General features: G+C 39.0%; 1 protein-coding gene across 1 annotated transcript in view; it reads left to right on the top strand.

Moving 5' to 3' along the window:
• The window catches only part of GRM7 (glutamate metabotropic receptor 7), an 881213-nt gene that overhangs the window by 456961 nt on the left and 397163 nt on the right, over positions 1-27089 (top strand). Inside the window, exons 3-4 of the mRNA XM_068982114.1 lie at positions 7927-8068; positions 20190-20344. Of these exons, the coding sequence (XP_068838215.1) occupies positions 7927-8068; positions 20190-20344 (297 nt within the window). The remainder of the gene's footprint in view (positions 1-7926; positions 8069-20189; positions 20345-27089) is intronic.

Genomic DNA, 27089 nt, shown 5'->3' with positions numbered 1-27089 from the left:
CTCCAGGCAAGTATGCTGAAGTGAGTTGCCATTTCCTTCTCTAGGGGATCTTCCCGAATCAGGGATTGAACCCACGTCTCCTGCATTGCAGGCAGTTTCTTTACTATCTGAGCCAGCATGATGAAGCTCTAGTTTAAAATTTCAGATTCCTGCATCTGATTCACTACTTACTAAATAAGTGTTCATTATAGAGAAGAATAGACAGTCAGGTAGGTATAGATGGATTAGATAAACAGATGATATACACACACACACACATTTTTTGTTGTTTAGTCAGCCACTCATTTCCAACTCTCTGTGACCCCATGGACTGTAGCATGCAAGGCCTCCCTGTCCCTCACCTTCTCCTGGAGTTTGCCCAAGTTCATGTTCTTTGCATTGGTGATGCGGTCCAACCATCTCATCCTCTGACACCTTCGTCTCCTTCTGCCCTCAATCTTTCCCAACATCAGGGACTTTTCCAGTGAGTCATCTGTTAGCATCAGATGACCGAAAATACTGGCACTTAAGCATCAGTACTTCCAGTGAATATTCCAGTTTGACCTCCCTTAAAATTGACCGGTTTGATCTCCTTGCTGTCCAAGGGAATTTGGGGCATTTTATCCAGCACCACAGTTCAAAGGCATCAATTCTTTGGTGGTCTGCCTTCTTTATGATCCAGCTCTCAAAACTATCCATGACCACTGGGATCACCATATTGTCCACTTGACAATATGGACCTTTGTTGGCAGAGTAGTGTCTCTGCTTTTCAACATAGTGTCTAGGTTTGCCATTGCTTTCCCACCAAGATGCAATCCTCTTCTGATTTCATGGCTGCAGTCACCATCCGCAGTGGGTTTTGAGCCCAAGAAGAGGATATCTTGTCACTACTTCCACCTTGTCCTCTTCATTTGCCATGAGGTAATGAGGCTGGATGCCATGATCTTAGTGTTTGTTTTGTGTGTGTGTGTGTTTAATATTTAGTCTTAAGCCAGCTTTTTCACTGTCCTCCTTCACCCTCATCAAGAGGGTCTTCCTTTTCATTTTCTGCCATTAGAGTGGTATCATCTGCATATCTGAGGTTGTTGATGTTTCTCCTGCCTGTCTTGATTCCAGCTTATAAGTCATCCAGCCCGGCATTTCTCATGATGTGCTCAGTGTATAGGTTAAATAGAGTAACGGCAGACAGCCCTCTTGTACTCCTTTCTCGATCTTGAACCAATCAGTTGTTCCATACAGGGTGCTAACTTTTGCTCCTTGACCCACATACAAGTTTCCCAGGAGACAAGTAAGATGGTCTGGTATTCCCATCTCTCTAAGAGTTTTCCACAGTTTGTCATGATCCACACAGTCAAAGTCTTTAGCATAGCTGATGAAACAGAGATAGACATTTTTTCTGAAATTGTCTTGCTTTCTCTGTAATCCAGTGAACATTGGCAATTTGATCTCTGGTTCCTCTTCCTTTTCTAAGCCTAGCTTGAACATCTGGAAGTTCTTGGCTCACATAATGCTGAAGCCTAACATGCAAGATTTTAAGTATGACTTAACTAGCTTGGGAGATGAGTGCAATTGTCTGATGGTTAGCACATTCTTTGGTACTACCCTTCTTGGGAATTGGAATGAGGATTGACCTTTGCCAATCCTGTGGCCACTGCTGGGTCTTCCAGATTTGCTGACATAATGAATACAAAACCTTGATGGCATCCTTCTTTAGGGATCTGAGTAGTTCTGCTGGAATTTCATTGCAACCACTAGCTATATTAACAGCAGTGCTTCTTAAGGCCCACTTGACTTTGCACTCCAGAATGTCTGGCTCTGTGTGACTAACCACACCATCATAGTAATCCAGTTCATTAAGATCTTTTTTATACAGTTCCTCTGGATATTCTTTCCATCTCTTCTTGATCTGTTCAGCGTCTACTAGGTCTCTACAATTTTTATCTTTTATTGTGCCCATCTTTGTGTGGAATGCTTTCTTGATGTTTCCAATTTTCCAGAAGAGATCTCTAGTCTTTGCCTTTTGCTGTTTCCTTTTATTATTAAGCATTGTTCATTGAAGAAGGTTTTTGTGTCTCTTATAGCTAAGTTTTGGGACTCTGCATTTAATTAGAGGTACTTTTCCCTCTCCTCCTTGATTTTCACTTCTCTTAGTTCTTCCACTATTTGTAAAGCCTCCTCAGATAACCACTCTGCTTTCTTGCTTTGCTTTTTCTTTGGGATGGCTTTATTCACCTCCTCCTGAAGAATATTATGGACCTCTGTCCATAGTTCATCAGGCAAACTGTTAACTAGATCTAGTCCCTTGAACCTATTCATTACCTCTGCTGCAAATTCATACAGGATTTTATTTAAGTTATACCTGGCTGGCCTATTGTTTTCCCTTGTTTTCTTTGGTTTAAGCCTGAATTTTGCTACAGAAGCTGATGATCTGAGCCACAGTCACCTTCAGGTCTTATTTTTGCTGACTGTATACAGCTTCTGCATCTTTGGATGCCAAGAATATAATCAGTTTTATTTTGGTATTGACCATTTGGTAATGTCCATGTATAAAGTCGTCTCTTGTGTTGTTGACAAACAGTGTTTGCTATGGCCAGTGCATTCTTTTGGAAGAATTCAGTTAACCTTTGGCCTTCTTCATTTTGTTCTCAAAGGCCAGACTTGCCCATTACTCCAGGTGTATCTTGACTTCCTACTTTTGCATTCCAATCTCTGATGATGAGGAGAACATCTCTTTTAGGTGTTACTTCTAGGAGGTCTTCTAGGCTTTGATAGGTCTGATCACCTTCAGCTACTTCGGCATCGGTGGTAGGGGCGTAGACTTGGATTACTGTGATTTTGAATGGCTTGTACTGGAAATAAACCAAGATCATTCTGTCATTTTTGAGGTTGCACTCCAGTACTGTATTTTGGACTCTCTTGTTGATTACGAGGGCTACTTTGTTTCTCCTATGGTATTCTTGCCCACAGTGGTAGATATAATCTTCATCTGAATTAAATTTGACCATTCCCATCCATTTTAGTTTGCTGATTCCTAGGATGTTGATGTTTATTCTTACCATCTCCTGTTTGACCATGTCCAATTTTCCTTGATTCATGGACATAACATTCCAGTTCTATACACTACTGTTCTTTGCAACCTCAGACTTTTCTTTCATCACCAGACACATCCACAACTGAGGGTTGTATCCACTTTGGCCCAGCTGCTTCATTCATTCTGGGGCTGTTGGTAATTCTCCTCTATTCTTTCCCAGTAGCACAGTGAACACCTCCAGACCTGGGGGACTCATCGTTTGGTGTCATGTATTTTTGACTTTTTAGACAGTCCATGAGGTTCTCACGGCAACTATACTAGGGTGGTTTGCCCTTCCCTCCCCCAGTGGATCACGTTTTGTCAGAACTCTCTGCTATGACCTGTCCGTCTTGGATGACTCTGCATGGCATGACTCATTGAATTATATAAGCCCCTCTGCCACGACAAGGCAGTGATCCATGAAGGGGATATGTGCACGTGCGCGCGTGCACACACACACACACACACACACAGATAAATATGCACACACACACACATATATAAATACACACACAGATAAATATGCACACACATATAAATACACATGCACACATATACACACACACACATATATATGTGTGTAAATTTAAGTTTTATTTTGAAATAATTTTAAATTTATAGAAGAGTTATAAAGAAAATGCCCACAGACTCATCTCACAAATGTTAATACTTTTAGATAACTAGTTTATCACAATTGAGAAATCAACAAGGCAAAAATACTCTTAACTATAGACATTATTTAAATTTTACCAGTTTTTGCATGAATGTCTTTTTTCTGTCCAAGGGTCCAATCCAGTTTTCAATGTCTAAGTCTTGTGTTTTATGACCTTGACAATTTTGAAAAGTGCAAGTCAGGAAATTTGAAATGTAGACTGTCCCTCAATTTGGATTTTCCTGACCTTTTCTCATGGGTAGATGAAAGTTATGGATTTGGGGGAAGAATGAAATTCAAATGGGGGCACCCTTATCACATCCTCTCAGGGGGTACATTAACAACGTGACTTAGCACTAGTGATGTTAACTTAGTGGTCCAGTTACAGTGGGTCTCTCCACTATTCAGTTATTCTTTTTCCTTTGCCATATTCTTAAGAAGTGAGGCACTAAGTCGAGACCACATTTAAGGGCAAAAACATTAATCTCCACCTTTTCAAAGGAAGAGTATCAAAGAAGTTGTAGGCATATGTTTAAACCACCTGAATGACTGGTAAAGATTTGGAGCAAGATTCTTTTAAGCTGTATAAATGTTCACTGTCTTCTTATAGTTTCCCATACTTATTTTAGCATTCATCAGCGGACCTTGCATGCAACAGTTTTTCCTCTAATGCTCCAAGAGTGATATTCTGTCGTCCTTACTCTATCCTCCTTATCCATCAACATTTGTTAGTTTGGATTTTTCCGTGAAGAAGATTCATCCCATCTTTCTGGTCTATTGATTGATTTGGTCATTTTTAATAGTATGGATTCCTGAGCATGTATTGTAGTTTGTGGATAGTCATTCATTACCATCATTATTTACTTTGTTGCTAATATATTCTAGCTTTGTTCACTGGGATCTCTTTTAAGTTGGCTCCTATGTCCTTTTGACCTCTCCCCCTTTATTGTGTTTTTTTTTTTCTCTTTTGTGAACTTCTTATTGCCTGACATTGCCTTTTATATGCTTTTCCCCAACTTGAGAATCACCCATTTCTCCAAAAGATGGAGAAAGATGGTATTTCAAAACCAGTATCACTAGGTGTGTTTGCTGCTGTGGAGTATCATTTCTAGACTCTCTCAGTGGATAGTGGTAAGGCACATATGTATGTATGTATACTAACCCATGTGTACGTGTATTTATGTATCAAATGACCCACCCGTGGAAGGATCTCGCTATAAACCATGAGTTTACACTATCTCTGACTCTCCCTCACACCGCATGGTCCATTCTTGCCACACTCTTGTTTATATATAAATTCTTTATCTCTCTCTGAGAAACCTGTCTCCCCTTATTCATTTCCTGTTTTGTTCACCTTGAGTATGGAAAGCTTTTCCAGTATTGCTAACTCCTGTGAAAATTTTACAAATCCAAGTGCCATTTTCTGTGCAGTTCTTCTTGTCTTTATGCTTAGTTGCCGGTTTTACACTATTTTAGGAAGTTGCTTAGGCCAACTCCTCTTGCACTCATCCCCTTCAGCGAAATGCGCTGGTACATTCTTAATGCCATTCACCTCAGTTGTCACAGTCTGCATCTCCTAATATCTTGGTTGATTTTGCATACAGTAAAGTCCAGTTATTGTGACACGTTGTTCTTTGAGTTTTAACAAGTAGAGAGAGCCACATTTCTACATCACATACCATACAGACCTCATGCACTGCCCAGCTGTCCTTGTGCAGTCCCTTTGTGGCCAACCCCTCTTCTCTCTCCTAAATCTTGACATCCACTAGTCTGTTTCCCAACCCTATGGTTTTGCTTTTTTCCCCCGGAATGTCATATGAGTAGAATTATATAATATGTACTCTTTTTGGTTTGACCTTTTCACTTAGCAAAATGCATTTTTGAATCATTCATGTTCTTCTGAGAATCAGTAGTTCCCTTTTGTTGCTCAAAAATATCCTATCACCTGCATGGACTATGTTTCATTTATCCATTCACCTGTTAACAGATGTCTTACTTGTTTTCAGTTTTAGTGATTAGGAATGAAGCTTCTACAAACATTTTGAACACATTTGTGTGAACATAACTTTTCAGTTCACTTGGAAAACACCTAGCATTGGAACCACTGCTTTATATGTTAACTCTATATTTAACATTTAATGCCAACCTATTTTCCAGACTGTTTGTACCATTGTGTGTTTCTACCAGTGATGAATGAGCATTTCTTTTTTTTCTTCTTCTAATTTTTTTTATTTTTTTATTAATTTTTTAATTTTTTTTTAAATTTTAAAATCTTTAATTCTTACATGTGTTCCCAAACATGAACCCCCCTCCCCTCCCTCCCCATAACATCTCAGTGGTATAGTAATATACCATTGTGGTCTTTTCTGCCTTTTGGAAGGTGAGTTGTTTAGCTCTTCTTTGTCTTATTTATTAAAGTGGAAACTTAGGTTACTGATTCTGTGTGTTTCTTCTTTCCTAACTTAAGTGTTTAATTATTACTATTTTCCTGTAAACATCAGTCTAGCTATAATCTATACATTCTGAGATGTTACAGTTTAGTTTTCATTTAGAGATATTTTAAAATTTCTTGGTACTTCATTTTTGACCCATGGGTTATTTAAATGTGTGCTGTTTAATTTCCAGGTGTATGGAGATTTTCCTGTTATCTCTCTGTTATTCATTTCTAGTTTGATTCTCTTGTGGTCTGAGGTCATAAGGTTTTTTTTTAAATTTGAGGGTATTTTTCCCTTTTATGATCCAGAAGATGGTCCAGCTTAATGAATGTTCCATTTTCACTGGAAAATAATGTGTATTCTTCTGTTGTCCTGGGGATTATTCTGTAAATGTCAGTTAGGTCAAGTTGGCTAACAGTGTTGCTGTACTTTATAGGACCATTGGTGACTTCAAGCACACTGAAGGTTGAGAGCCACTTACAGAGAGCTGACACTGATTAAGTCTAATGGATTAAAATGTAATGGAGGCTCACTTCTAGAATAGAGTTTATATTTTTTATATTTATGGAAACCTGGTAGCATCCACACAGTTGTCTGTGCTTTGGATATAAACTCGTTGGTTATGGGCATCTCCAGGTTACAAAGAGAACAAAGCTTTCCTCTTGTGTCTGCCCCTAGGTCTTCTGCCCATTGGATGACCTTTGAGACTTGACCTCCAGATATCCTCTCTACCCCTTTTGCCTATACCAGCCTTTCTTAAGGTGTATTTTATAAAACACTACATCGGGGAGTGATTACTAAGCAAGTGTTGGGGTAGTGAGGAGGATATCAGTTGTTTCATAAATGGCTGCGTATCGTAAGCCAATTAATAGCATGACAGCCTTGAGAAGTCTGCAGTAAATACATCTATTTATTTATTTAATCCCCTTCTCTTCCAACATGAAAGGGCAATGCTAACTGCCTTTAAGGTTTTTAAGATCAGATAACATACATAAAGCACATTATTTGTAGGCTGAGTATACAGCATGTAGTCAAAAACGTTTATTACTGTGATTTATAATAGTTGATCTTATTCTTATTGTTGTTCTGTTTTTTTTTTATTCCATTGTCTGTGAGCTTGAAAAGCTGAGATGGATGTGAAGGAGGAAAACTATGAGACTGCAAACACCAGAAAAGTAATAGAAATTGACATGAGTTTTATCTCTTTGAGTACTTTTCTTTAATATACATATTGTAGCTGATTGGAAAATCCCATGGACAGAGGAGCCTGGTAGGCTACAGTCCATGGGGTCACAAAGAGTCAGACACGACTGAGCAACTTCACAGCAACGTCACTTCACAGCAGCTGACTGTGGTTTTCTTGTAGCATATAACATTCATTTTAATGGCCTCCCATCCAGTTTCACTGTCTAAGTGGCTCTCAACCTTCAGTATGCTTGAAGTCACCAGTGGTCCTATAAAGTACAGCAGCACTGTCAGCCAACTTGACCTAACTGACATCTACACATTTTTACAACCTACCTCCCCAGAATCACTATCATTGGTATTCCTGGGCATACCTGGCTGTTTCCAAGTGCATTGAGGCTATGCCATACCCTGGAAGGCATGCCAAGTATGAATGACAGCCTAGGACTCAGCTTACTAGCCTAAGCCTTGCTCATTCAGCAAGATCACCAAGGAAGAGCTGTGTACTCAGAATTCATAATTCCCTCCTCCCTGTCTACTTTCCCTGGTTCCTTTGGTATCTCTTCAGGAACTTAATTGATATTCTGCTTTCTTTTCTTGAACAGGTGGGCTCTGCATTGCCCAGTCCGTGAGAATCCCCCAGGAACGCAAAGACAGGACCATTGACTTTGACAAAATTATCAAGCAGCTCCTGGACACCCCCAACTCCAGGGCCGTCGTCCTTTTTGCCAACGATGAGGATATCAAGTAAGGCTGCCTGGTGAAATTCATTAACATGCATGTTGTAGTTTAGGGGACAGAAAGATCAGAGTGCTGGTACAGAAAGGGAAAAGATAGCATAGAATCAAATTGACAATTACACGGTGGCAAGGTCCATTCGTGCTTTCTACCCCTACAGAAGTTAGAGCGAACCGTGGAAGCAGCAGCCTTTTCCTGCCACGTAGTTCTCCCCATATTTGCTAAAGAACTGCTTTCAATGACTTGTAAAAGGAGAAAACCACTGGACCTTTCAAAGGTTCTTTTATTTTTATTTTTTTATTTTTTATTTATTTATTTTTTATTATTATTTTTATTTTTACTTTAAAATATTGTATTGGTTTTGTCATACATCAACATGAATCCGCCACGGGTGTACACGTGTTCCCAATCCTGAACCCCACTCCCATCTCCCACCCCATACCATGCGTCTGGGTCATCCCAGTGCACCAACAAACTTTTATCTAAAGAGTAGTTCTTCTAATAGTTCTTCTAATGTAAAAGAAAAATGCCTTCTATTTCTAGAAGCATTGCTTCTGCTTTGGACTTTGGATATTCAAAACCAAGCTGGTCATGTGTCTGCATTTTCCAGTCCACTTTTTCTTCTGTCTCTTTACCTTGATGCTCTTTGATGTCAAAAATCTGAATACAAATTTGACTTTCCCTTTTAGCTCATTACTTGCATTCTTGGCCAAGCCACGGGGTGCTAACCTTTGAAACTGCTTATAGAATACAGATTTGCCCTGTGTTGTTTCCTGACCACTGCCGCCTCAGTCCCGAATCCTTACCATTTTTTTTTTAGCAAACAGTAATTACCACTGATTTAAAAAATCAAAAAGTGTTGAGAAATCTAGAAATGAAAAAGAAGTTGGATTCATTTTGTCCTCTAGCTAACAGGTTCTCCTTTCCAGATGCTAATAATAACTCTGTATTTTGTAATTTTTGTATTTTGTAATGCAGCTGTATATTTTGTAATAGTTGTGTATTTTTCTAGAGTCAGTGTGTACATTTTTACACAAATGGTAGAACACTGTGTATTATCTTGTTCTACCCCTGCTCTCACCTTGGCTTATTCTTTCATCATGGAGGTCTCAGAATGTCAGTACTTTTCAACAGCCACACAGAATTTCATTTTATGTATTTGCTGTAGTTTATCTAACCGCTCTCGAACTGATTGACATTTGGTTACAGACTTGTGCGATTATTAGGGGCTTCCCTGGTGGCTCAGATGGTAAAGTATCTGCCTGCAGTGCAGGAGACCTGGGTTCGATCCCTGGGTTGGGACGATCCCCTGGAGAAGGAAATGGCAACCCACTCCAGTACTCTTGCCTGGAAAATTCCATGGGCAGAGAAGCCTGGTAGGCTACACAGTCCACAGGGTCAAAACGAGTCAGACATGACTGAGTGACTTCACTTCTACTTCTTCTTGTGTGATTATAAATTACCTTCCTCTTGATGAAAGTGAAAGTGGAGAGTGAAAAAGTTGGCTTAAAGCTCAACATTCAGAAAACGAAGATCATGGCATCCGGTCCCATCACTTCACGGCAAATAGATGGGGAAACAGTGGAAACAGTGTCAGACTTTATTTTGGGTTCCAAAATCACTGCAGATGGTGACTGCAGCCGTGAAATTAAAAGATGCTTACTCCTTGGAAGAAAAGTTATGATCAACCTAGATAGTATATTCAAAAGCAGAGACATTACTTTGCCGACTAAGGTCCGTCTAGTCAAGGCTAAGGTTTTTCCTGTGGTCGTGTATGGATGTGAGAGTTGGACTGTGAAGAAGGCTGAGCACCAAAGAACTGATGCTTTTGAACTGTGGTGTTGGAGAAGACTCTTGAGAGTCCCTTGGACTGAAAGGAGACCCAACCAGTCCATTCTGAAGGAGATTTCTTTGGAAGGAATGATACTAAAGCTGAAACTCCAGTACTTTGGCCACCTCATGTGAAGAGTTGACTCATTGGAAACGACTCTGATGCTGGGAGGGATTGGGGGCAGGAGGAGAAGGGGACGACCAAGGATGAGATGGCTGGATGGCATCACGGACTCAATGGACGCAAGTCTGAGTGAACCCCGGGAGTTGGTGATGGACAGGGAGGCCTGGCGTGCTGCGATTCATGGGGTCGCAAAGAGTCGAACATGACTGAGTGACTGAACTGAACTGAACTGAACTGAACCTTTGTTTTCCACAAATCTGTGTGTGCCAGAATAAGACATTAATGTACACATCCTTTACAATGTATAGATGCATTAGCATAATGCAAATAATAATACATAAATATATTACTTTTTGTATTAATAACTATTTAAAACATAAATTCCTGGAAAAAGAGTTTCTGGGACAAAGATGTGTGCTTTCTTAAATGTGAATATTGTCTTCCAAAGAGGTTGTATCACTTTACACCTCTGCAGATGGAAAAGCTCTGTTTGGATTTTTTAACTGTTTGTCTTATAGTTCAAATAATAACTCATTTAATTTGAAAGTGAGCATCTTATATCAAAGACAAAGTTGAAGGGTCCAGGCCATTACCCACCCCCGCGCCAGTCGGCCAGTCCGATGTTTCCCTTCCTTGTGTGTTCCCCATGCTTCCCCTGAGTCCACCCATCTTCCCAGCCCTGAGCTGTGACCGTGGGTGGCAGGACTATTAAATGAGAAGAGCATTAAACCTCAAGTCAAGATACCTGAGGTTTTTTTTGTTTTTTTGCTATGACCACTGTCTCACCTTGGGCAAGTCCCATCCCACACCCTTCTACTCCAACTCTTTGAGGTCCCAGTTTTCCCATCAGCGAATCCATTTGCACTCTTTCTATGATAATGTGGACTTGTACTTTTCTAACCTTACTTCATTCCATGCCTGCTCCTGGCTTGTGTGCTGTAGGTGAGGGGGCCTTTGTGTTTCTTCCTTTCCAGGCCATTGCTCATTCTCTTCCCGCTTGCTGGAATGCGTCCCTTCCCCACTTCATTCCAGCGCTGTCAGTAGCGTTGCTTCTGAAAGATGCCTCCAAACTGTGTAGTTTTGGAAAATTTGTCATAACAGCTTGGTTGCATAGTTAATGTCACTGAGGGCATTTTGTACTCTTTGATCATGTAATTGAAGTCTATATTCTCCACTAGTCTGAAGGCATCATTAAAATGGAGGTGATGCCCCTTTTGACTTCCTTTCATATCCTTAGCCCATAGCACATTGCTCAGTTAGTGGTGGACGTTCAGTACACATCACTGAATGAATGTATGAAATGCCCAGTGCAGTGTCCACTATTTAATAATTTTAATATATATTTTTATTTATTATTTTTAATAATAAAATATATATTAAAAATAAATAAATAAACAAATGCACCAACATTCCTCACCACCTCCCCCAAGGGAATAGATCTATTTCCTTTCTCTTCTAGCTTTAACAAGGCTCAAAAACAAAAGCTTTGTGTTATTGTCAGTATCCTTTGAGGGCTAGAATTAGTTTAGCTCTCTTGACATTATTCTTCAGGTTGATGCCAAAATTGTGTTTGTTCTTGGTTATGTGCCCTTCCTTCCGTCTGCATTGAAATACAATTTACTTCTGCTTTTCTTAAAATATCTGGTTCTCTCTATTTCCTAATACAGCCTAAAGATCCACAGGCAGCCTTGGTATAGGGTGGGTAAGATACCTGGATATTAATAAACTTTCTAAAAATACTTATAGCAGAAAAATTTTGAGACTCAAAGCTATTGGGCTTTGAGAAAAAAAGCTGTATGTATTTGATATGCCATCTGAAACCTGGGTAATAAATAGGAAAAAGAAAAATTACTTTAAAATTCTGTTTGCTTTATCTTTTAAAAATAAACTGAAGATTTCAGAAAAAAAATAATTTTAAGTACAAGCCTCTCTCTCTGAACTTCATGATGCATTAAAATATGGTCCTGTTTTTTCATGTAGACCCCACCTTCATGCACCCAGTTCTCCACCTAAGACGCATGACTGACTCGTCAGTGTACCCTAACAGCTCCTCCATCACGGTCTTGGCTCATGATGTTTCTTCTTTCCTTCTCTACCTGTTGAAATTCTGTCTGTTTTTCAGACATGCCCTTTTGTGTGAAACTATTTCTGTCACCCCTTAAATGTGTATATGTCTCCTTACAAAGAACTGATTTTATTGCTCTTAGGGCATTTTCTTCCACACTTTGTAATTTAGTTATTCAAGGCACTTTGTTTTTATGATATGACTTTTTCTTTTTTTCTTTTTTTTTTTTGCTCCAGATCTGTCAACTCATACTTCTCTTAATCATCTCATATATGATTTTCATACATATTTTGGACATTTTAAAATATGGTATATGTTCATGTACATGGCACTTAAAAGATTTGTTGCTAATAGCTATGACGCCTAATTGGTCGTAATATCCTTCATTTGCAGATAGTGTATGGTTTTAATTGGCAATGTTAAAAGGTATATAATCATTTCAATAGCTATGCTCATCATTTTTTGCATGAGGATTTGTGTGTTGGAACCATTGTGTACTATGACTCAAAGAAGTGATAGCAGTAATAGTTCTTGGCTACAGTAATAAAAATCAAGTGCATATCTTCCAAAACATGAGCTTAAGCCCACTGATGTCTGATAACCCACAATGTTATGTTATTTCTTTTCTCAGAAGATTTACACTGTAGATGGGAAATTTTGAGATTTCTTAGAACATTAACGTCAAATACTTTGCCGGAGAATACCAGTGAGAAGACATTAATATCTAGATTTTGAAGCTAAGATAAGTGCTCAATCAGGCATGGGTATTGATCATTTGAATGTTAGACAAGAGTGTATTCTGTTCCTGAGACACTGTTTTTCTGATCATAAAAGTAATACTATGTGGCTATTTTAAACCATTGGAAAATAATGGAAATATTTTTGTTGTTGCATTTTAATAAAAGGAATTCCTAGCTTTACTCTGCTCCCTGATTATCTAAAAAAATGAAAGTTTAGAATAATCACAAACCATGATTGTAAGTAATCCCCTATAAAACTTAATATCTTAACACTCAGAGATAACCACTAATAAAATTCTTGTTTAACATTTGCAGTTATTTTATTCTAAAAATTTTCCCCAGTAGATTCACATTCACATCTGATATTTTTATTTGATATTCTAATTTTTATGGTTCACATCTCACTTTCAATACTATAATATGTTTAAACAGTTTAATCTTATTTCTCTTAATAAATTAACCCACACTTTTATGTAAGCATATTAAGGTGAATATTTATTTTATTTTTTGTTTTTACATCAATTTGTCTTTCTTACATTGTTTCAGTTGGATTCTCACATCCTTTTCATACTTCATCAGCAGGTTCTCAATGAATTGTCTTTAACAATGAATTATATATTATCCATATTTTTCTGTGCTCTCATACAACCCTATACTTTTAACTATGCATCTAATCATTTATGCAGGCCAGTTTTCATTATTGTAAGAAATGACTAATCATTTGCAGTTTTTTTTAATGTGACGTTTTTTGTTCTTAACAGTAGCTTGCAGAAATCGAGCTCCATGTGTTTCTCACTGGTCTCTAACGCATCCTTCAGACGCACTGTCATTTCTTTAGCCACTTCCCTGCTGCTCTGCGTTTAGGTTGCCTCCAGTAATGAACGTATGATTTTGACAGCGTCAGCGATCATACCCTTTGGTTAGATTAATAGAGACGGTATCTCTAACTCAAGAGTATAAATGATTGATTGTGTGAAAATAATAAATGCACATAATTGAAGAGGAACAAAAATATAATTAAAATACTTTCTCTGCAAAGCCCTAGCATCCTTTTCCATCCCATCACACTCTCTGGTTCTGTTCTTCTTGAGCAATTATTTTGATTCTTGAAACTAATTCTTTAGGTCTTCCTCAAATGTGCCTGTATTGCTATTTTGGAAACATTAATTTAAAATATTGTTTATTAATTCCTCTTACATTATATAGAACTTGTCTCATACCTCCTTTATCTTCCTAGCATTGTACTATCAGATTTCTATTTAGTAAAACTCAGAGTTGACATTATGAGGATGTAAATATTATGTACTACAGCAGTATTTTTTCCATGATGTGATTTTAGGGATAGCTTTTTCATTCATCAAATTAATATGACAGATTTTTAACTTGCATAGTTATCTTTAGTATTTTATTGTTAATGTCCTAGGTTATCACTTTTCTCTTATGTTTATATGTATGTGTGTGTGTATATATATATATATATATTTAAAAAATAATCTCTGAGTTCCATTGCTTTTCTGTACATTTCCCTCCCACTCCATCTTTCTGTTTTAAACTAGGCTGGTCTTTATTATTTTAACTTTTTTGTTTTCTTTCTCTCTCCATTTCTTTTATTTTTATTCATCATTTAGTTTCTTTATGGAAGCTATAATGTACCCTCCAGTAATTTTCTAGTAAAGGATGAATTAAAGAAAAGCATTTTTTGTGTTTATGACTAAAAATATTCTTCACCTGCCTCCGCACTTAATTACTAGTTGGAAATGTAAGGTGTGGTCACATAGTTATTTTTAAATACATCATCCCAGGCAAATAAATGATTTATAGCAGCTATCTATGGTGACTGATAAGTTATAGAACTCATAACTTGCAAGGAATTTGAGAGTCTGAGTTTGGATCAAAAAATCTTGAATATCCCCTGAATATCTATCTATCCATCCATCCACCTGTCCCTCGCTCTCTCCATCCATACCCATCTCTCTATATGCCAGTTCTATTTGTATAGAGATTCTCTATTTGTATAGAGATTCTATATGTGTTAAATATTAGAATTCTAGATTACAAATTTTTTTCCCTCAAAATTTGGAAGGCATTACTCCATCATTCATTTTTTTTTTTTTCCCTCTCTCTCTCTGGAGAGGTTGGCAATATTCTGCTTCTTATTACTTTCCAATAGTCCCAGTTTCCCTTGGAAGCTTTATTCTCACTTTATTCAGAAATTGTAGTTCTCTGACATGTTTGGTTTTTCCCTGTTAATTTGCTGGATGTGTGCGTGTGTTTTAGTCTCAGTCATGTCCAACACTTTGCATCCCCATGGACTGAAGCCCACCAGGCTCCTCCGTCCATCGGATCCTCCAGGCAAGAATACTGGAGTGAGTCCCTTGAATTTGAAAAGTCATACTTTCAATTCCTTGGATTTTTTTTTTTCATTAAAAATTATTTTTAAAATTACTTTAATTTCTCTTTACATTTGTTCTTGAAATACTGTTAGTTGGATGTAAGTCTTTCTGTGTTTCTTTCTTTAAGATACTCATCTTGTCTTATATATGCTATACCTTTTTGATATTGTTTTCCTTCCTGAAAATATTTCTTCACTTTATACTTTATCTCTTTTTTAATTTTTTTAAAATATAAATTTATTTATTTTAATTGGAGCTTAATTACTTTACAATATTGTATTGGTTTTGCCATACATCAACATGAATCCACCACAGGTGTACACATGTTCCCCATCCTGAACCTCCCTCCCTCCTCCCTCCCCATACCATCCCTCTGGGTCATCCCAGTGCACTAGCCCCAAGCATCCAGTATCATGCCTCAAACCTGGACTGGCGATTCGTTTCTTATATGATATTATACATGTTTCAATGCCATTCTCCCAAATCATCCCACCCTCTCCCTCTCCCACAGAGTCCAAAAGACTGTTCTATACATCTGTGTCTCTTTTGCTGTCTCGCCTACAGGTTTATTGTTACCATCTTTCTAAATTCCATAATTATGCATTAGCATACTGTATTGGTGTTTTTCTTTCTGACTTACTTCACTCTGTATAATAGGCTCCAGTTTCATCCACCTCATTAGAACTGATTCAAATGAATTCTTTTTAATGGCTGTGTAATACTCCAAAAGAGTCCAAATGCAGTACTTGGATGCAATCTCAAAAATGACAGAATGATCTCTGTTCGTCTCCAAGGCAAACCATTCAATATCACAGTTATCCAAGTCTATGCCCCAACCAGTAACGCTAAAGAAACTAAAGTTGAACGGTTTTATGAAGACCTACAAGACCGTTTAGAACTAACACCCAAAAAAGATGTCCTTTTCATTATAGGGGACTGGAATGCAAAAGTAGGAAGTCAAGAAACATCTGGAGTAACAGGCAAATTTGACCTTGGAATACGGAATGAAGCAGGGCAAAGACTAATAGAGTTTTGCCAAGAAAATGCACTGATCATGGCAAACACCCTCTTCCAACAACACAAGAGAAGACTCTACACATGGACATCACCAGATGGTCAACACTGAAATCAGATTGATTATATTCTTTGCAGCCAAAGATGGAGAAGCTCTATACAATCAACAAAAACAAGACCAGGCGCTGACTGTGGCTCAGATCATGAACTCCTTATTACCAAATTCAGACTCAAATTGAAGAAAGTAGGGAAAATCGCTAGACCATTCAGGTATGACCTCAATCAAATCCCTTATGATTATACAGTGGAAGAGAGAAATAGATTCAAGGGCCTAGATCTGATAGAGTGCCTGATGATCTATGGAATGAGGTTCGTGACATTGTACAGGAGACAGGGATCAAGACCATCCCCATGGAAAAGAAATGCAAAAAGCAAAACGTCTGTCTGGGGAGGCCTTACAAATAGCTGTGAAAAGAAGAGAGGTGAAAAGCAAAGGAGAAAAGGAAAGATATAAGCATCTGAATGCAGAGTTCCAAAGAACAGCAAGAAGAGATAAGAAAGCCTTCTTCAGCAATCAATGCAAAGAAATAGAGGAAAAGAACAGAATGGAAAAGACTAGAGATCTCTTTAAGAAAATTAGAGATACCAAGGGAACATTTCATGCAAAGATGGGCTCGATAAAGGACAGAAATGGTCTGGACATAACAGAAGAAGCAGATATTAAGAAAAGGTGGCAAGAATACACAGAATAACTGTACAAAAAAGATCTTCATGACCCAGATAATCATGATGATGTGATCACTAATCTAGAGCCAGACATCTTGGAAAGTGAAGTCAAGTGGTCCTTAGAAAGCATCACTACGAACAAAGCTAGTGGAGGTGATGGGATTCCAGTTGAGCTATTTCAAATCCTGAAAGATGATGCTGTGAAAGTGTTGCACTCAATATGTCAGCAAATTTGGAAAACTCAGCAGTGGCCACAGGACTGGAAAAGGTCAGTTTTCATTCCAATCCCAAAGAAAGGCAATGCCAAAGAATGCTCAAACTACCGAACAATTGCACTCATCTCACATACTAGTAAAGTAATGCTCAAAATTCTCCAAGCCAGGCTTCACCAGTATGTGAACCGTGAACTCCCGATATTCAAGCTGGTTTTAGAAAAGGCAGAGGAACCAGAGATCAAATTGCCAACCTCCAATGAATCATGGAAAAAGCAAGAGAGTTCCAGAAAAACATCTATTTCTGCTTTATTGACTATGCCAAAGTCTTGGACTGTGTGGATCACAATAAACTGTGGAAAATTCTGAATGGGAATACCAGACCACCTAACGTGCCTCTTGAGAAATCTGTATGCAGGTCAGGAAGCAACAGTTAGAACTGGACATGGAAAAATAGACTGGTTCCAAATAGGAAAAGGAGTCCATCAAGGCTGTATATTGAAACCCTGCTTATTTAACTTCTATGCAGAGTATATCATGAGAAACGTGGACTGGAAGAAACACAACCTGGAATCAAGATTGCCGGGAGAAATATCAATACCGTCAGATATGCAGATGACACCACCCTTATCGCAGAAAGTGAAGAGGAGCTAAAAAGCCTCATGATGAAAATGAAAGAGGAGAGCAAAAAAGTTGGCTTAAAGCTCAACATTCAGAAAATGAAGATCATGGCATTTGGTCCCATCACTTCATGGGAAATAGACGGGGAAACCGTGGAAACAGTGTCAGACTTTATTTTTTGGGGCTCCAAAATCACTGCAGATGGTGATTGCAGCCATGAAATTAAAGACACTTTCTCCTTGGAAGAAAAGTTATGACTAACCTAGGTTGTATATTCTAAAGCAGAGACATTACTTTGCCAACTAAGGTCCGTCTAGTCAAGGCTATGGTTTTTCCTGTGGTCATGTATGGATGTGAGAGTTGGACAGTGAAGAAGGCTGAGCGCCGAAGAATTGATGCTTTTGAACTGTGGTGTTGGAGAAGACTCTTGAGAGTTCCTTGGACTGCAAGGAGACCCAACCAGTCCATTCTGAAGGAGATCAACCCTGGGATTTCTTTGGAAGGAATGATTCTAAAGCTGAAACTCCAGTACATTGGCCACCTCATGCGAAGAGTTGACTCATTGGAAAAGACTCTGATGCTGGGAGGGATTGGGGGCAGGAGGAGAAGGGGACGACAGAGGATGAGATGGCTGGATGGCATCACGGACTCTAGGGACGTGAGTCTGAGTGAGCTCCGGGAGATGGTGATGGACAGGGAGGCCTGGTGTGCTGCGATTCATGGGGTCACAAAGAGTTGGACACGACTGAGCGACTGAACTGAACTGAACTGAATACTCTATTGTTATATGTACCAAAGCTTTCTTATCCATTCATCTGCTGATGGACATCTAGGTTGCTTCCATGTCCTGGCTATTATAAACAGTGCTGCGATGAACATTGGGGTACACATGTTTCTTTCAATTCTGGTTTCCTCGGTGTGTATGCCCAGCAGTGGGATTGCTGGGTTGTATGGCAGTTCTATTTCCAGTTTTTTAAGGAATCTCCCCACTGTTCTCCATAGTGGCTGTACTAGTTTGCATTCCCACCAACAGTGTAAGAGGGTTCCCTTTTCTCCACACCCTCTCCAGCATTTATTGCTTATAGACTTTTGGATCACAGCCATTCTGACTGGCGTGAAATGTTACCTCATTGTCGTTTTGATTTGTATTTCTCTGATAATGAGTGATGTTGAGCATCTTTTCATGTGTTTGTTAGCCATATGTATGTCTTCTTCGGAGAAATATCTATTTAGTTCTTTGGCCTTTATCTCTTCTAACATAATTTTAATTTCATACTTTTAATAACTAAGATCTCTTTTTTATTGTTGTTTCTTTCTTATTCTTGACAATCTTTCTTGTTCTTAATAATAGAGATCCTGATTCTCATTTAGCTACTTTTTTTGTGTGTGTGCATAATTTCTTCTCCATACCTCACACCAGTTTCCTTTTTCTTATTTATTTGGTTTCTGTTTTATATTGTGGATTTTCCACAATGATGGGTCATTTCTGGCAGTTCCCATTTGAGTAAGACACAAGAAAATTCTACATACATGGGCAAAACTTGTCAGCTGATAGGCCTCTCAGTGGACTGGTCAGGCATCTAGGTGTCCATTCTCTTAGAAAATGTCTCTATGTCAATATCTAGAATCTTTTTCCTAGGGTAGTTCAGATTTTTCCAGAAAAGCTGTTTTCTGCCTGGGGTGACACACTCCTGATTTCTAGAATTCTGTAAGCAGAAGTAAAATTTTCCTTCATGAGTAACCAATTTCCTTTTTTTTTATTTCCTCCTTTTTTTTCTTGCCCCTGCTATTTATATACTTTTTTAATTTATAAATATGGATTGTACATTTTTCAAGCTTAATGTGAAGCTCTGCTTATTTTAATAAGTAATTTAAGATGCTTCATATAGACTGGTACATCGCTTTCCAGAAATGATATGTACCACCAGCAGTGAATGGCAGTACTCACATCTCCAGCCTCATGTCAAAGCTCATGACACAAGACAATATTGTAAAGTAATTAGCCTCCAATTAAAATAAATTGATAATAAAAAAAAAAGCTCACAACACAAAATAAAACCAAACAAACATTTTGGCCAAAATAAGGAGTGAATTTAATATATTATTGTCATTCATATTTTCCTCATTTTTAATGTATGTGAATAAGCAGCCAACTAATTACTTATATTTCCCCTTTTATCATTTGACTTTGAATACTCTGCCTATTTTCCTCAAGCTGCCTTGAATTTTTCTATTGGCTAACAATATCTCTTTATATATTAAGAATAAAAATCCTTTGGCTTACTACCAGTTATTTGCTTTTTGAGAAACAGTAGCTTGTTTTTCTTCAGCTTGATTCCGGATATGTATATGTACAATAGCTACTCTTTATCATTAACATATCTTTTTAATGTTCCTCTCCACAGGCAGATCCTTGCAGCAGCCAAAAGAGCTGACCAAGTAGGCCACTTCCTCTGGGTGGGATCAGACAGCTGGGGATCCAAAATCAACCCACTGCACCAGCATGAGGATATCGCAGAAGGAGCCATCACCATTCAGCCCAAGCGAGCGACTGTGGAAGGTATGAGTTTTGTCAGTAGGTGATTTGCTGAGAGAGTGGTTGGTGCGGTGTGGAGTGGCTGGGCCATGAGTCTCTTAAGGTTTACATGATGTATGCAGGATCTGTTCCAACTTCCAGCCGTGAAATACAAATGAAGCCCTATATCTGGTCTGTTATTTTAGTTGATAGTCTTCTCTTGAAAAGATCATGTTATTCTCATAATAATATCGCCATTAGCATATATCTTTGTTTTATTATGCTGCAAGAGCTTTCTGTGAGATCATTATCTTTAATAAGAGGTGAAATAATAACACAGTCCAAGTTTGCGTAAGTGAGCTGCATTTTCTGAGAGAACATTTTCCCTTTGTAATTTGTCGTTGCTTCCATAGCAGGACACCTTTTTTTTTTTTTTTTTGATTTATGTATTTACTTATTTGATTGTGCCAGATCTTAGCTGCCGCATGCAGCACGTAGGATCTTAAGTTGTGGCATGTGAACTCCCAGCTGTGGCATGTGGGATCTAGTTCCCTGACCGGGGATCAAGCCTGGGCCCCCTGCAAAGGCAGCCTGGAGCCTTAGGCTCTGGATTCTTTCCCCCATTACCTCTCGGGGTCTCCTCCAGTCCCCAGGATCATATAGCATACCACCCATCCCAGGCATCACTATCATTTTTCCTTCCTGGGTCTCTTTTGTCCTTGCATTCTTTTTCTCTTAAGCTTCCTGCCCCTATTCTTTCCCTTTGCTTTCCTTGTAGCTACAAAGATTCTTTGAGAGGTAGAAGGAGAGGGCATTTATTGGCATCTTTCTGATGTAACAAAAGTTGCTGATTACAACTTAAGTTCTCCTTTAATTTGAAAAGATAAGTTACTTCTGAAAGAAGACACTGTAAAGAAAAGGAACTCCTCTGCTGCTTTTGGGCTTTGTCTTCCTTTTCTGAAGGGCCAGGTCTCCAAAGATTTCATACAGCATGCTTCGCATGTTAAAAGAACTCTATCCACTCACTCAAAAAAGATCAAATATTTGTCTTTCTTTCTATTCTGTCTCTACTCCAGTCTAATTAATTATTCTCCCTAGAAGGCTGCATGGTCTATGTGGGCTTTTTAAACAATCCAGGTTATGGTTTTGTCACTGTTCCCTTTCTGTGTTATCTCGGGGAGATAAGAATCCTGTAAGTCACCCATGTGGTCATGGAGAGGCTTTGAATTAATTGCAGTACAAGTCCGAAGAAGATTGCCCATCTTCCAAACCAGACCAATACATCTGCAGATGAGCTGCAAAACCAAAAGACAGTTTAACTACTTCCATTCCTTTTCACTCAAAAATTTAAGTATTTACTGTGTGCTTTGCTTTGTGCTAAGTTGGAAAAATAAGGACAAAAATCCCATGCTCAAAGCATACACAGCTGAGGAAATGTATCAGAATGTAGTTGTTGACCATGTAATAGAAATACTGTAAACACAGTTTAGAATAGATGGTTTAGGGTGAGGTAATGTGCCAGCTTGTCTCGGGTGGTGATGCTGCGGTTGTGGAAGACGCCTGAGAGATGAAACAAACAGGTGTGCTAATGCTCATCGGACCATGAGAAGCTTCTCTACTCTCCACCCAGGTGGTGGGAACAGAGTAGTGACGGAGCAGGGCATAACAGGGTAACATTAAATCATTCATTCGGCAACCCACACCTTCTTTGCAGCCATCCTAAACTTCTTCCAGCTCTTCAAAAATGTTCTCACTTATGTTCATTGGGAAGCTCTTCCCTCTCCTGCAGTTGTGGTCACTGCACTGTTTGCCTGATTAACTCCTTTCTAACATGCGTGTCTCTGATTAGATACTAGTTTTCCTTGGAAGCCATCTACAGTCACTGCACTCCAGCTAGGTCTGGTTCGGGGCTCCATCGGTTGCTCGTATGGCACCTTCCCATAGCTCCTACCATTGTAACATCTCTTAACTTGTCTCTATCTGGAGACTTATCCTTTACATGCCATCATTGATACAAATGCCTTGATCTTGGCCGGGCCTGGCAGGTGATCAAACTGGTTTTTAAGTGGTTGGATGCCTGGCTGGATGGGGGAAATACATACCACATAAGAACCTGGCACAAATGGCTGAGAAGTGGGCCAGGGTTGGATCATGAAAGGTCTTGTAAACTATACTGAGGAATTTGTATCTTACTCTGAAGTCTAGGCAGCGTCTGAGGATGAAAATGGGATGTGATAAAAGGGAATGAGGAGGCTCACTCAGATGACTCTGTAGAGGGATGAAGTGTCAGATTTGGGTGAGGACCAAAGCAAAGCCATTACAGGGTCTGTGCTGAGGTCCTCTCTTCCCAAGCTGTAGACACATCATAAGCATATTAGTAACTCCATGGTTGCAAGACCCAGGTTCAACATGTCTTAGGAAATGACTAAGTAGCTTTATACAAATTATTGAAATAAAATACATTTTCATAGGTTTCTAGGGATACTCAAAGTTGTTAAAGTAGACACAAGATAGCATCCTGAATCTGCTAAGAAAGAAATGTGGCCTCAAGAGCAAGATGGTGAGGAAATGCTATTATCAATGAAAGTACTTTTGAAATGTGGCAAAACAGCACCTCTTCATGCAAAACTCTGCAATGCTACCAAGAAAGAACACAAGGCTTTTCATATTGTTCTTTAAGACTTGTGTGACTTCTGTCTACCCATGTTGTCTTGTGCATTGATACAGAGTGGAGATTTGTTCACTAATATAGAGGATGGGATCACAGGATTGTGGCAGTGCATTTGGTGTCACACTCCTAAGGAAATAAAAAAAGAAATGCCTTCAGTTGCATTACGGTTTCTAAACACAGTTGTGAAATATATGAAATGAAACTTTAGAGTATATTCCATATGGGCAAGTATGTCTTCCTCTCCTATTTTTTAATCTTTTTTCATTTTGGGGATGTTCCATAGTGGACTCTACTGGGATGGAACATTATCCAAATACTCAGAACACTATTGATGCTGCTGCTGCTGCTGCTGCTGCTAAGTTGCTTCAGTCATGTCCAACTCTGTGCGACCCCACAGACGGCAGCCCACTGGGCTCTGGCATCCCTGGGCTTCTCCAGGCAGGAACACTGGAGTGGGTTGCCATTTCCTTCTCCAATGCCTGAAAGTGAAAAGTGAAAGTGAAGTTGCTCAGTCGTGTCTGACTCTTAGCGACCCCATGGACTACAGCCTACCAGGCTCCTCTGTCCATGGGAGTTTCCACGCAAGAGTACTGCAGTGGGATGCCATTGCCTTCTCCGCAGAACACTATTACATCCCTTTTATTCTTTGACTGTGTTGTATAATGTTGTACCTTCAAATAGAAATAAGAAAAAGCTTCTCAGTAATCAACATGTTTTTTTTCCTTTAGATCCATATTTGGAACACATTCAGCAAACATCTAAACTTTTGGCTCATCATCTCTATATTTGCATGAACAATTGACAATAAATTGCCTTAGGCCAAAGGGCTAGCAAAGGCATGGGTCCTGGGAAAATCAGGTTCCTCAACTTTTGTCTTCTATTTGTATTTATTCTCCATTTATAGAAAACAGGGCCTCAGTGCTTGCCAGCCCAGGGGGTCATTTCCCCTATTTTGAATGAGACAATGATAACAACTGTGCCCAGAAAAGGTCAGCTCTGGCCCCTTTGGCTGCTCTCTACATGGGATATAAAAGAATGTCTCTAGATTTGACAGCACCTCTCCAGCTCCTGAGCCAAAACAGCTCCATGATTTTTAGTCTTTCTGTATTGTCTGATGAGCCAAGGAATCCCTAGCATTTTGCTATTTTCTGTTGCCCCATTAGCAGGGACCCCCAGTCATCCTCTCCAGCCCTCAACAAGTCCTCAAAGCAAAATGGTCAAATCGCCATGGACTCTGCCCTGTACGGTGCTCAGCTTCTTCAAGAGTAGACTGTCCTCAACATCCTCTAATTATAGCCAGCAAGGATCATTGGCCAGGCTCTTTTCGTCTCTGACATAATCATTAGCATCAGGGAGTGAACGTAATAAAGGATGAATTTTCAAAGACAACTCTGATAGCTCTGACTATTGGTGATGGTTTTCCAATGGGTCTGTTGCACAGCTTGGTTCTTGAATTAAATCAGTGATGTGTGTGAGAAAAGACAAAAAGTGCTGTAGATCTGGCATGAAAAAGTTGGTTATTTCATGCATTTTTTTTTGTTTACTCAAGATAGAAAGACATTCTCTTTTTTTCTTAAAACCAGAGATCAAAGCTATGAAGAGCTGAATGAAAATATTTCTGGCTCCAATTTATATATGCCCTGCTTTAGTCTTTCTGATTACCTGAAATGTTCCGCACACATCACAGAGTTTTATTAGGGGAATGACAGAAAATGCCAAGAAATAAAATATCACCTTAAACCACAATAGTATTTCTAAGCAATGCTATAATTAATAATAGACCTATAACCTTGTTTGATGAAAGAGAAGTGAGAATATTGCATGTTCAGTGTTATGACAATGTTTTTCATTGAATCTGTCATAAATGTTTATAAGCTCTAGCAAGGTATCAGCCCTTGATCTAAAAACTGAGATATATAGCAGATGACAATCAGATCACACCCCTGCTCTCCTGGAATTGCCCTCTTAATGTGGAGGTGACAGGCGATAAAGAAAGATGTAAATAAGAAAATATCTTACTAGAATAATTACTATCAAGTGCATTTCCTTAAGAACCAACTTGTAAATCAGAGAGATACAAATGGCAAAGAAAGAAGAGAGACAAAGCACCAGTATACCATGCAGGCTGAAAAGATATAAATTTGGAGGATGTGTAGGGAGGTCAGCAGCCCAAGCCTCTCTAACCTGGTCTAGATTCCTGGCCCATATTCATATCAGATCCTTTCACTGCCTACAATATGCCAGGGCTTCCCATTTCACCATTTCTTGTTGATCTGGAAAATAGAGGTATTGTGTGTGTGTATGTGTGTGTGTGTTTGTGTGTGAGAGATCAAATCATTAATCTTTTTTTTCTTTTAAAGAATTTCTGCTTTTTTCAGAATTAGCCTACCCTGCAAAACCAAGCAATACTCCTGCAGTTCGAAAGGTACCACATACCCGCTCTATGACAACACAGATTACACTCACGGGCAGCACACCCAACTGGAATCTGATCCTTCAGGGTAGTGTCTGAGACCCATGGGTTCTGTGGGATCACCCATCCCTTTCTTTTTCCCCTGAAACTTTGGCATTTACTAATAGACCTAGCATATATATGACTTGACGGATATGGTTGAATATTAGGATGTCCTTCTTATAACCCCTGGTAGCTCAGACAGTAAAAAATCTGCCTGCAGTGCAGGAGACACAGGTTTGATCTCTGCGTCAGGAAGATCCCTGGAGAAGGGAATGGCAACCCACGCCAGCGTCCTTTCTTGGTGAATCCCACGGATAAAGGAGCCTGGCGGGCTACAGTCCGTGGGGTCACAAACACGACTGAACAACTAACACTTGCACTTTCTTGTAGCCGTCTTGTTTCACCCTTTATCTTGTCTGAGTTACATTCTTCAGGTGTCATTCACGTCACAGAGATGCCCCTCTCTTCCTTCGCCTGTCTTATGTATCCCTCTCCTAAGAAAAGCTAGTCATTCTTCGAGTCTCCCCATCAGTCTCATCTCCCTCCCCTGCCCTTTGATGCGTTCCTTCCCTCATCACCTCAGCCTCGCTCTGCACCTCATCACATTCAGAAACTTTCACTTTACAAACATCCTCCCCTCTTTATTTTACCTGCCTACTCCAGAGTTGCATCCGCTGTCATCACATCAAAGTTAATGTTTCTTTATATCAGAGAACTATAGGTAACGGGCTGCTTAATGTGGAAGAGACCATTTATTGTCAATCAGTTAACAAATGCTGACTGCCTGCTATCTGTCAAGCACTGATTAGGTACTGGTAACCAGGAAACAAAAATTCCTTTCCTAAAAAGCACAGCAAAATGAGAGTAATAATTTATTATTATAAATAGACATAAGAACTAAGTAAATAGTAGTGTGAACTGTGGGTAAACAGTATAAATTCTATCTCTTTATGAATATTCTCATTCCATATATTCATCATTTTCCTAGTGTTTTGTTCCTTGCTCATTATTTTCTGTAAATATTTGAGTATATTTAAGATGTTAATTTAAGGTCTTTATTTGGTAAGTCCAGTATCTTACTAATTAGGGCATACTTTGGGGTATACATTAGGGCATACTAATGGATAGTTTCTATCATTTTTTTCCCTTGAAGTGGAATGGGCTTACCTATTTTGTTGTACACTTTTTGAATTTTTTTTTGTTGATAACTGGGCATTTGAATATTGTACTGTGGTAACTCTGGAACTAAGATTCCCCATTTCCCAGGGTTTGATGTGCCTGTTTGTGGAAGGCTGAAGTTGTTGGTTTGTTCAGAGATTTCTCCGAACTTAAAAAGACACTATTCCTTATCATTTGTGTAGTCACTGAAGTGCCTGCTCTGTGAGCTTGCATTCAGTTAGCATTTTGACAAAAATTTCCGTAAATGCCAGGAGCTAAAACAAAACAAACAAAAACAACAGCAACACCAAATGCCGTCCACAGCCCTGATTAGTTAGCTAGGGCTTCCGTAACAAAGCACAGACTGGGCGACTTCGACAACAGAAGTGTGCTTTTTTCCACAGTTTGAAAGGCTAGAAGTCCAAGATGAAAGTGTTAACAGGGTTATTCCTTCTCAGGGTATGAAAGTTTTTCTGTTCTTTGCCTCCTGCCTATCTCTGACAATT

This window comes from Capricornis sumatraensis, chromosome 10 (assembly GCF_032405125.1).
Source record: "Capricornis sumatraensis isolate serow.1 chromosome 10, serow.2, whole genome shotgun sequence".
NCBI classification, from domain to species: Eukaryota; Metazoa; Chordata; class Mammalia; order Artiodactyla; family Bovidae; genus Capricornis; species Capricornis sumatraensis.
Note: the sequence above shows the minus strand (reverse complement) of the source record. Positions and strands in the feature narration are given on the sequence as shown.